The 12,636-nt window shown below is 32.5% G+C and overlaps 1 protein-coding gene across 1 annotated transcript; it reads right to left on the reverse strand.

The window, feature by feature from the left end:
• Positions 1–5,235: 5,235 nt before the first annotated feature.
• On the reverse strand, positions 5,236–12,636 carry LOC114264117 (F-box protein At3g07870). Its single transcript, XM_028204724.2, has 2 exons — positions 11,344–12,636; positions 5,236–5,508 (listed from the first exon to the last, which is right to left on the reverse strand). The coding sequence occupies exon 1, from the start codon at positions 12,566–12,568 to the stop codon at positions 11,372–11,374; it is 1,197 nt and encodes a 398-aa protein (XP_028060525.2). The 5' UTR covers positions 12,569–12,636; the 3' UTR covers positions 5,236–5,508; positions 11,344–11,371.

A 12,636-nucleotide genomic window follows, 5' to 3' on the forward strand; every position in this document is an offset into this window, starting at 1 on the left:
GCCACATCTTTGGTCTTCATCTGGCGTTTCAAGGCCTCCATGTCCGCCGCCATCCTCCGAATCAGTTCATCCTGTTCCTTTACGCGATCTTCCAGGACTTGAGGATCAATCCTCCTCCTTTGCCTGTCGGGACTTTGAGAGTGACGAGGGCTGCCATTCCGCCTTCCCCTGCCGCTCCTCCTGGAATTATGTTGTTGGGGCTCCAAGTCCGCCATGGGAGGGACAGCAGGTAATCCCTCACGCCTTGCGCCCCCTTCTGGAGTTAGTCCGTCGACGGCGGACTGCGGCAAGTCTTCAATGTGTGCCATTGAATGAGAAAAGGAGAAGCTTAGTCAAGAGGTTTTTGTTCTTGTCTGTTCTTCCCACAGACGGCGCCAATTGTACGGGGAGGAAATAATTCTCCTCGTATAATCCTGTTGACCAAGTCCACGCTCCTCCGTACGACGTCGCTTTGTCACCTGAAAACACAAACGTGAGCTAGCCGGCGGGTGTGTGCCGGAAACCTCTCCGATGCCTAAGTCAGAAAACTTGACAAATAGACAAAGCTCTAAGTTCTCAGAAAGATTGTGTTCAATTACCTCCTCCAAGGTGATGCTTGTGAGCTTTTATAAGTTTCATATGGCACAATCCTAGTAGGACTTGTATTTCTCCATACAGAGTCCTCCTAGGATTCAATCTCTTAAGGATAATGCTTATCCTTTTACACCCTCCCCCACTGCTCAAACCAAGTGGGATGGTTTTCTTTATGGCCGAACTTCCTTTTGACCGAAGTAAACTTGGCTATACCGAGCCACAGAAGGCCGAACTATCCTTAGCTCGGTCTTCTCCTCCAACTCTTTACTTCGGCTGCCCTGTTCGACCTGGATGCGCTTAGATCACACTTCCAAGTAACAAGTTCTGACCGACCTAACCAATGTAAGTCACGACCGGACTAATTCCGACACCGGCCTTCTCAGAACATACTGCGACCGGACTAACTCTGAGACCGGCCTAACTGTGAGTTGCCTCCAGACCGGAATAATTTTTACTCTTCCTTGGGCCGAAGTAATTTTGCCTCCTTGGGCCGAAGTAGCTTTGTCTTCCCAAGGCCGGAGTAACTTTGCCCTTCTGGGCCGGAGTATTCTGTACGGCCTTTTTACCTAGTCCACTGCGTTTTGGGCCTCAAAACCCAACTCGAAGTTCGGCCCAATTTTCCCAAAAATTACCCTCTCACTCACCATCATAACTCATTATAATAAAAATATTTTGATGAGTAAAAGTTTGAGGTGATATTAAATTGTTAAGAATTTCAAAATTTATTTTTCCTAAATAATGTGATTTTTTCTATGAGGGAAAAAAGTACAATTATTGTCGTGATGGAGGTGTTTTGCAAGTCTTGGTTTATTATTGAAAGTGTTTGTTGTGGACACTTATTGTATGACATGTATGTATATATGTATTGAATATAAGTTGATAGAACAATACACAATTCCGCAATTTTTTTTCCTTCTAACAAATATAACTATATTACACATGTCAAAAAATTAAAGTATCTGATGGTAATATAGTATTATAGATTAACAATGTATGACTACAGTAACGTATATAAATTTACATTTATATTTTTTATATAAATTTATATATGTAGACATTGACATATATAAGATATCGCAAAAATAATATGTGAATTTTTTTTGGTAACAATATAATACAGGTAAAATGAAAAGTTAATTATTTATAATTAAATAATTGGTTATAATGTAGATGTTTAGTGTTATATTTTTGTGTACACCATTTTTTAATTAGATTATTGAATCACATAAAAATTGAGAGGAATTTATGAATAATTTGTGTACAAATAGAAATTAATAAAGAAAGATTTAAAAAAAAAGAAGAGAAGTTTGTGTTTGGTTTGGTTTGTTTTTTCAAACTTTTGTTTTGAATTTTTTTATTTTCAATTTTTTTTTTTTTTTTGGTCTTTGACACTGTTTTTTTTAATAACCCTTTTATTTTCTTTTTAAATTTAGTTAATTTAATACTTTTTTATTTTCTAATTTTACTTTTAGATTTAGATTCACTTAATTTAAATACACTTAACAAATAATTTGTTGTGTATTCTTTTTGGAAAAAAAATTATTAATATTAAATAATAATAATAACAAAAAAATATATAATAATAAAAAATCAGTACATGTTTGAATTTATAAATTTTTTTATCAATATTTTACTTTTTAATTCTGTTTAGATTATTAGATATTAGATTTTCATGTAAAAGTATAATTTAAATGTAAAATACGAAAAAATTTCAATATCTCTAATCACCAAAATTGAGAAAATATGAAAAATCAAAAATTGAAAAGCAGATTTAAATAATAAAACAATCGAAAGTGGTTCTTCTTTAAAATTTTGATATCATATATTGGTTATTAAAGTACTATATAAATATTACAGTATAGAAAATATAATTTAAACAAAAAGAAAGTGTATGAAAATAATCTGTGAAATTTTGAGATACAACACAAATCTTTGTTTTAAAAACGCATTTGTTTTCTTTTGTTTAGATTCAAATGAATGCATACAATTTTAAGATTCAACCAAAAATTATTTATAGTGATTTGATCCATGATAGACACTTGTAAATATTATGTATATCAGTATAGAGACACAAGAAATAAGAAAGAGTAGTTATTTTTTATTTTTCAATCATCATCAATGTAAAAAATAGGGAGATGACTTTTTTTTATTTATTTATTGTTTTTTGATAAGAAGAGAAATAGTTTGTTTATATTTATGTAAGCAAATATATATTTTTTGAGCGTTCAATTCCACAAATAAAGAGATAGTTGATTTATATAGATCTCTTTATGACTGTTAGAAAATATAATAGATTTGATAGGGTAAAATTAGAATTTAAAAAATGTAAAAAAAAATGGCAAAAATATATATAATAAAAATCAATCCATGTTTGAATTTATAAAAAAAAAAATTATCAATTTTTTAATTTTTAATTCTATTTAGATTATTAGATATTAGATTTTTCATGTAAAAGTATAATTTAAATAAAAAATATGAAGAAACTTTAATATCTTTAATCACAGAAACTGAGAAAATATGAAAAATCAAAAATTAAAAAACAGATTTAAAAAATAAAAGAAATGAAAGTGGTTCTTATTTAGAATTTTGACATCATATCTTGGTTATTAAAGTACCATATAAAATATTACAGTTCATATAATATAATTTTGACCCAAAAAAAAAAATGTATGAAGATAACTTGCGAAATTTTGAGATGCAGTACAAATTTCTGTTTACAAATGCATTTGTTTTCCTCTGTCACGATTCAAACGAATGCATACAACTTTAAAATTCAACCAAAAATTATTCACAATGATTTGATCCATAATAGAAAATTGTAAATGTTATATCAGTATAGAACAGACACAAAAAATAAAAAAGAATAATTATTTTTTATTCTTCAATCATCATCAATGTAAAAAATAGGGAGACAACTTCTTTTTTATTTTAATTTTTATAAGAAGGGAGACAATTTATTTATATTTATATAGGACTCTTAGAAGCAAATATATATTTTTTTGAGTGTTCAACTCCAAAAATAAAGAAATAATTAGTTTATATAAGACTCTTCATAAGTTTTAGAAAATATAGTAAATTTGATAGGATAAAATTGGGATTTAAAAAACAATAGAAAATATGACAGGTTCTTCACACTTTTATTATAGTAGTAGATTTTTAATTTGCTGATAAAAAAAAATTAAATTTTATATGTTTTAAGAGTATTTAGATTAAGTGAATTTAACGAGTAAAAAATATCGATCAAAATATTTAAAATTTTCACTAAAACTAAAAAAATACAAATTGAAAATCTAAAAAATATTTTTATAAACTCCAAAACCAAACTTCAATTTTACGATGTTGATAATATTATTTTGTATATAAATTCATAATTTATGAGCATTGTGTTTTGTTTTAAAATGAAAAATAAAAATTATATTATTTTGTATAAAAAAAATTATTTATGCATCATTATTTCTTGTGTCTTTTAGACCATATCTAACGTTACATCAGATGTTTCATCAAATTCAAATTTGATAAAAATGGAAGAAATATCAGCTTCAACGTTGTCATCAAACTGATATCAGATGGAAGAAGAACTAAATATTTCATCAAATGAAATGAGTGTTTATCATTCATCAAATTTATAGGTGACTGTCGGGTCAAACATCCTCTCGAATGTCCTCCTAGACAACCAAACTTTCTTTATCTAAATCCAATATTTTCCCATGTTCGGACATCCTCCCGAACAATCGGGCATTTAATGAAAATTTTGAATTTAACATTAGAGTGCACAGTGTTAAATCAAACTTTTTATTAAAGTTTTATCTAAATTTAATAAAAATTTTAATGCAACGTTGAGAATGCTCTTAGGTATTTAAAGGTGTAGCATGTAACATCTTGTTCTTGTGATTTAATGATGGCCTCCACTAGGTTTTTCAATGTGTTCAATTATCAAGAAAAGAAAATTCTATTATTGATATTTTTAGAAAATCTTATGTTTTTTACATGACATATTTTAGGGAGGAATATCTCACAATTTTTTTTGCTAAATGACACCCCCCCCCCCCCCCCCCCCCCTTCAAAAAAAAAAAAGTTATGAAAAAGTTGATTTTCTTGTTTTTTTTTTTTTGAAAGTGAACAAAGCTAGGGATTTATCGAAATTTAAGTGCACAAAATTGTTAGCTCTATATTCAAAAAACATACATCTAAAATTATGAATTGTGTTGTTTTGAATCAATCAAAACTTATGTTTTGTACAAATTTTGATAGTGTGAACAAAATTTATAATAAAACAAAGCATAGTTGGTACACAGTTTATTGAAGTTACTTACAACATTTTATTTTAAGAATTTGTGCTTAAAATTTTGTTCAGATTTTGCTTACCATTTAAGAGGGGAAAATAATTTCAATATGTTAAAAAAATTAATATCGAGATAAGGGTTTTAAAAACACAATTTTATCAAATAATAGGATTTGAAAATTAAATTTAAAACTATTTCAATTTGAGAGTTTGGATTTGAGAATTCTATTTCAGAACAATTTGTCATACTCTTACTGCTAACATTACTATCCATTCAGTATTTCTTACCACTAAGAATATCCTGTTACCGCCAAGATAACTCATTTAGTGAAAAACTCACAACATGGATACTGTCACAGTACCATCCCAGAATTCATCCATAGCTCGAAGGTTCAACGTCTCAAAATACTTGTTCGTGCTACACAAGTAAAGAACTAAAACAAAAAGCAAGAAACTTCCACCATTTTTCAAAAACAAGCAGTAACAAGTTATGGTAATTGAAATATCCATTCTCTGGTTTTCTTCGCTTGTTCAGAATAACGGGAATTTTCATTCTCTGAAGTACCACTACAATATGTTCATCAGTATTCCTACCCAAAAACAAAAAACAAAAAAGTCTTCAATTCCCTTCCAACAGCACAGCCTCTGCACATCTGTTTCAATAAATGATAAGTTAGATGGTTCACTACTCTTAACAAAAAACCAGTTTAGATCTTTCAAATGATTTTTTTTTTTTTTTTTTTTTCTTTCCCCTCTCAATTCTTCAAAAAAAAAGACCAATGCATCACATTTTGTATGGTTAAGCATCTCAACTTGTTATTGCATAACAATATTATTTATAATCAGAAGTATTCCATCATTTGACATTTCAGATGGCACAAACCATAGTATTTGGCAAAAATAGATCCAAACTATATACCAATCAGATCATCTTCTAAAATGTACAATGATGAAAGGCAAGTTAAAAATAAATCTTGCAACTCAAATTCTTTCTAGTTGTACAGTCAAAATGATTATATCTTTCTCCAATGGTTTGAACACATAGAATTGGGTTTGAAGTTACACTAGCAGTATATGTGTAATAAGTATCAACTAGGATGAACTATCAATCTAATTAAAGTATGTAACATTACCAGCTCTAGTCCAAACATCTGTAAAATCACCATGCAACAGATGTTTTATGAATTTTTTCATCTTCATTTATTGTCTTTCTTTTTTTTTTTTCCTTTAGAATGTGAGCTAACAACTAGACTTCATGCGACTAAAATCTAAAGTAAAACCTGACTGGAAGCTGCTAATCCCTTTAAGTTGTGTTTGAGTCATAGATTTGGATAGAAATTTGAAGGGAAAAAAAAAGCAAAAAAAACCTGAAATAATCTATATTCCATTCACATTTCTCTCATATTTTCCTTTCCCTTTTAAAATTTTTACCCAAATCTATTATCCAAACCTAAGTCACCTAATCCACCTGAAGTACCCCACACTCCCACTCGGAATTCACAAAGCAGCAGATTTAAGGCCAATTCGTCAGAAATCCATACATTTGATTTCTTCAATTAGCAGATACACAAATTTGGTGCGTGAAGTACATAAAAATGGAGCAACGAAGGTTTAAACTCATAAAAAGTGGCACAAACCCGAAGCTATGTTAAACACATTTTAACCACTAGACCAATGTTTCTCTTTCAATACCATACTGCATGTTTTATTATTTACTGATACATTTTTGCAATTTCTTTGTTTATATTTAATAAATGTATATTGAAAAGCATATTAAAATATATAACGCTCTTGCAGTGCTCTTGAACTTGTTAATTTTGAAAATTGTCGTTCTCGCACTCATTTAGCTTATTGAGAATACTGGTGTTGATATGTCAAGTTGCTACATGTCGGCTAACAATACAACAATAATAGATGGCAACTAAAACTAGAACTCTATACAGTTTGGGAGCTTTGTCTAATCCACTGGATGAAATTCTAGGCATTCACTGAAAATTGATGTCTCATATTAAAGCTGATTATATTCTCAACACATGGGAAACTTTCAAAAGCATATTGTTAACATGAGAACATATATTCCGCCACCTGAATTAATCAAAGCAAATACTGTTAAGATAAGCCTAGATCAATTTTGATGGCAACAAATGATCTGTCAAAATTCCAAAAATGTAATATTGAGTATTCAATTGCCATGCCCTCACTCTTGTTGCCAATCAAGATAAATGGAGCATTAGTGAATGAAATAAAATTATTACTACAACCTCCAAGGGTTGGCCTAGTAGTGTAGGCTTGGGATTTGGAGTTTGCTCCTCTCTAGATCTCAAGTGTTCGAATAATCTTCTGTGTACAATAAATAAATTGAAACTAAATCAAACAAATAAAATAAATAACGTACTGAATTTATTTTACCGAACCGAATGAATAATTAAAGACCAAGTCAAGTGTGAGACATTCTGTCCTTAAGACAGATTCACCCCACTACAATGCTTACAGTTAAATGGCATTTATCTTCCAAGATACAATGATCTTCACAAATTTGTAGTAGCACTCCAAACAAATTTGTCCGGCGAACTAGAATCTTGTATTCTATACTCTCTTTAATTTTTCTAAAGACTAATATGAAGAATTTATGCAAACAAATAAAATCTGAACAACAAGAAAAAAAATATTTTTCAGACTGATATTGGATCCCCCAAACTGTTGGGATTAAATTGGTATTTATAGGAAAAAATTCTATCCGAACAGGTGCTAATTTGAAGTGAACAGATGCACATTTAAATTGGACAGGTGCAAGCACTATTCAAATAGATAATTGCTGGAATAGTTGATTTGTCTGAACTGTATGAACCTGTTTGAACTAGGCAGATAATCTGTATAACTGCAGCAGTTTAGAGCAGTTAATTAATTAGATATTTCGGACAGAAAAAGGCAAAATATGAACAGAAAATTAAATTCAATTTTGCCACAAACTTTGAATTTAAATTCATAAAGAATTTTTGAAAAAAAATTCAAATAAATTGTCCAAAAAGTTAATATAAGAACCGACCCGACCTATAACACACATCCGCGCCCGGCATGGCTCGGCCAGACAGACAGTGGCGGCGCGCGCGCTTGTGGTAGTTTGGGCTAAGGTTCATTTTGTCCATAACTCCTTCTTTCTATAAACTTGGGGTGCCCCTTGGGACCCAACCCAAGTATTGCACTCTAGAACTTATATACATACACAAGCTCTCTTAAAATTTTAATGTGGGACAACCCATTTCAAAGAAACCCACATTTAATTCTTTAAATGTCCAATTCTGCAAATCCAAAAACGACGTCAACTTCCCATTCACTCATAAATGGTTTTGACAAACCGTTTTCACAGTGTAACTTACTATGCGACAAGGAACACGACACATCTTCGGACCCGCCCCAAAAAACGTTTGGGGCCCACTCAATTTTGGGCTCAAAGATGGCCCAAAATAAACCTTATAAAACCAATTTTTCTAACAATTCCTCACATGAATGGAATTTGACGGAGAGAAAATGCAACATGATCTAATTACAGAGAGTATAGAAATTAAAAATATTTTGCAAAGGATAGGTAGCTTTTGGCTTTAAACCTTCCCTTGTAAGACACTATCGGATTTACTAACTAATTAGTGAACATGATATCTTGAACTGTTCAGCCATTTGTATAAACCAAGACAACAAAACTCATACAGTATATATCCCCGGACACAATTTAGTTCTCACTATTGTGTTCATTTTGACCCTGAACAACCTGGTCTTTCATGAGTGCTCTAAAGACTTGTAGCCCTTCACAGATCTCATAAAACCGGCCTAATTCACACTCACATAAGTGATTCTTATGAAGAGTATCCTACCATACTCCACTAAGTTTACCTAGATATAAGAATCATTAAAAGTATTACTTAACCTAAAACGCTGCAGACATCACTATTTCATCATAGAAATGAGTAAGAGTTTGACTCCCCAGTGATCCTTCTGAGTTATACACAACTCGGTTGTCCCTTTGAACCTAGATCTTGGGGATCTCTAGTCAACTAGGTTGGGTTGCCGTTGTGATAACTCTTATTTAATAGGTTGAAGTCCCATTCCCCTCGATAAATTCTTAACTAACTCTCTTGCTAACCCATTGGTTAGTGAATCCGCTATGTTATCTTTAAACTTCACACATTCAATGAAAATAATTCCATTAAAGAGTAGTTGTCGTACGGTGTTATGTCGACGGCGAATGTGTCGTGACTTACCATTATACATATGACTCTGTGCTCTACCTATTACTGATTGACTATTGCAATGTATGCATATAGCAAGCACCAATTTTGGGCACATTGGAATATCTTCAAGGAAGTGGCGAAGCCATTCTGCCTCTTCCCCTACTTTGCCTAAAGCTATGAATTCTGATTCCATGGTAGACCTAGCTATGCAAGTCTATTTAGAAGATTTCCAAGATACAACCGCTCCACCAAAAGTAAAAACATACCCACTGGTGGACTTTGAGTCTCTAGTATTCGATATCCACTTTGTATCACAGTAACCTTCAAGTACTGCTAGATATCTAATATAATCCAGTCAAATGTTACGAGTAAATCAGAAATATCTTAGAACCCTTATAATTGCTTTCCAGTGTTCTACTTCTGGATCACTTGTATATCTACTTAATTTACTTACTGCATAAGCAATATCCAAGAGAGTGCAGTTCATCAAGTACATTAAACTTCCAATTAATTTGGACATACTCTGATTGAGAAATACTTTCATGTACATTCTTAGATAGAAACAAATTAACATCTACAGGTGTTCTAACAAAATGATCATCATCTTTGCTAAATTTGTCAAGTATTTTCTCAATATAATGAGATTATGACCAAGCATAACCTTCTGATGTTTTGATAATTTTCATACTAAGAATTACATCAACAATGCCTATGTCCTTCATGTCAAAATGTTTATTCAACACTTTCTTAATAATTTTAATCATATCATTATTACTACCTATGATGAGCATATCATCTACATAAAGATATACAATGACATAACTTTTGTCTGTGTTTTTAATATAAACACATTTGTTACATTCATTAATTTTAAATCCATTTGACATCATTGCCTTGTCAAATTTCTCATGCCATTACTTTAGCGCTTGTTTTAAATCATATAATGATTTAACCAATTTACACACATTCTATTTTTTTCCTGGAACAGAAAAACCTTCTGGTTGTTTCACGTAAATTTCCATCTAACTCACCATTTAAAAAAGCGATTTTCACATCCATTTGATGAATTTTTAGATTGTACAAAGACACAATAACAATTAGCATTCTAATGGATGTTATTTTAGTAACCGGTGAGTATGTGTTAAAATAATCTAGACCGTAGTTCAAAAAAAGTAATCTAGACCTTCCTTTTGTGTAAATCCTTTGACCATAAGTCTTGCCTTGCACTTGTCAATTGATTCATCTGCTTTTATTTTTCTTTTGAAAATCCACTTGTACCCAAGACGTTTACAACGTGGTGGTAAGTCCACTAATTCCCATATATGATTTTGCAACATGGTGGTAAGCCCACAACTTTTTTTCCATAAAGGAGCCTCAAGGCTGGACATAGCTTCTTTAAAATTAAAGGCTCATTCTCTAACAAAAAAATTAAAAAATCTAGACCAAAAGATTTTGAGATTCTAGCACTTTTACTACGCCTAGGTTCCTCTTCATCAATTTGATCTTGCTCTTGTTCTTGATCATTACTAGTAATAGTATCAAAAGATCTTTTCTTATTACTAGTTTCTTGTCCAATCTTATTCGAAAACACATGTTCAAAGAAAAATACATTCCAAGATTCAATTAGATATTTCGGACAAAAAAAGGCAAAATATGGACAAAAAATTAAATTCAATTTTGGCACAAACTTTAAATTTAATTTCATTAAGAATTTTTGGAAAAACTTTTGTCCAAAAAGTTAATATAAGAACCGACCCGACCCACAATCGCACTCGGCATGGCTCAACCCGACTGGACGGCGGTGCACGTGTGGTGGTTTGGACTAAGGTTCATTTTGTCCATAACTTCTCCTTTCTACAAACTTGGGATGCCCCTTGGAACCCGACCCAAGTATTGTACTCTAGAGCTTATATATATACACAAACTCTTTTAAAGTTTCAATGTAGGACAACCTATTTCAAAGAAACTCACATTTATTTCTTTAAATGTCCAATTCTACGAACCCGAAAACGACAAATAGTAGCGAGGTACTATAGCACTCGTAAATTAGCAAGGTACTATAGCACTTGTAAATTAGCAATGAATAGTAACGAGATTGATGCACGTCCATTTTTTATGAACAATATCACTAATTTAGCTAAAAAACGATATTAACTACATTGATGCGGATGCTCTTAGTGGAGCCAAAACAATATAATAGCCACCCAAGCTCTCAATTGTAAATCAAAAGCTACGTAACAGTTAGATCATCTGAATTTTTACCTTCAACCTTTTGTCCTGTGGCAACTTATCAAAGAAAAGATAAGTATTCTCCTTTGGCAACACCACGGAGGGAAACCAAGCTCGGAATATGAGCAGCCCCATAAAATTCCGATTTGATCCAATAAATACTTAGCTTCTTAAACCCACCTAGCTTAGGATCATACAGCACAAGACCATCCTTGTTGTAAAGCATCAAAATTTCCCCAGTCTTTAGAACCATAATTGGCTCATAATAGTCAAAACCTCCCTTCTTATTATTAACCACATTTCCAATAACGAACTCTTTGCTCCAAGACTCCTCATTGCCATACTCTTTCATCATCCATATATCAATACCACAATGAATAGAAAATTCACAAATGGACAGACTATCCCGCAGCACACCGACACATTTATGCCCTCGAAACTCTCTATGCAGACCAAACTCAAGAGGTTGAGGAACAACCCGAAATTCCTCGGTCCCAAAATCAAAACAACGAATGAAGCCGGGACTATCATGGTTGAAATTAAGCCAATGAATAGCTCCATTCACGAAAGAATTGAACGAGTGGTTTGTCAAATAATAAGGTACCTTACCCATATTCCTCCACAACCCTTCTCCACCAATTGTGTAAATCTCAGCCTCTGCCTCCTCACGATAAGAACCCATCTGAGTATTGTAGTCAATATAAAGAACCTCTTGGAGAAAAAACCGAACCACCTTGTACTGATTAGTCTTGAGACTAAACCCAAAAGCAGTCATAGTAGCATCATAATTTCCATGGTGATGTAAGGTGGGTAAAGTAATGTACTCACCCAGAATCGGATTGCATATGAAAATGGGGTCAGAATCGTCAGTGAAATCAGATAAGCAGAGCAACCCGTTACAGGAATTGACGATTTCGTCTTCTTTGAGAAGTGGGTAGTTGAATTTGGGGATGAATTTCAACTGGGCATCGCGGGGGTGAGTGGAATGAGCGATTTGGAGGTCGACCAAGCGAAGTTGTCTCGATTCGCGACGGGGGTAGAAAGGTTTGAGCAAGAGGCTGACAGGTGATCTGGAGAGGTGGAGATTAGCGAAGTGAGGGTCTGAGATTAGAGAAAGCCAGTGCTTGGAAACGAGTTGACAAAGGAAGAGGGTTTTGATGGGGAGTCTTGATAGGATTTCGAGGATGATTTGGGTTGGAAGTTGTTCTCGGATGGAGTGTTTGCTCTTCTTGGTGGTGGGTATGATCTGATTCGTCATCTTTGCTGCTGATGATTCAAGCCTCTAATGATCTCTACCCAAACCAATAGTTATAGGAATTTACAGAA

Source organism: Camellia sinensis, chromosome 7 (assembly GCF_055761805.1).
Source record: "Camellia sinensis isolate YWXY chromosome 7, ASM5576180v1, whole genome shotgun sequence".
In the NCBI taxonomy this organism is placed as follows: Eukaryota; Viridiplantae; Streptophyta; class Magnoliopsida; order Ericales; family Theaceae; genus Camellia; species Camellia sinensis.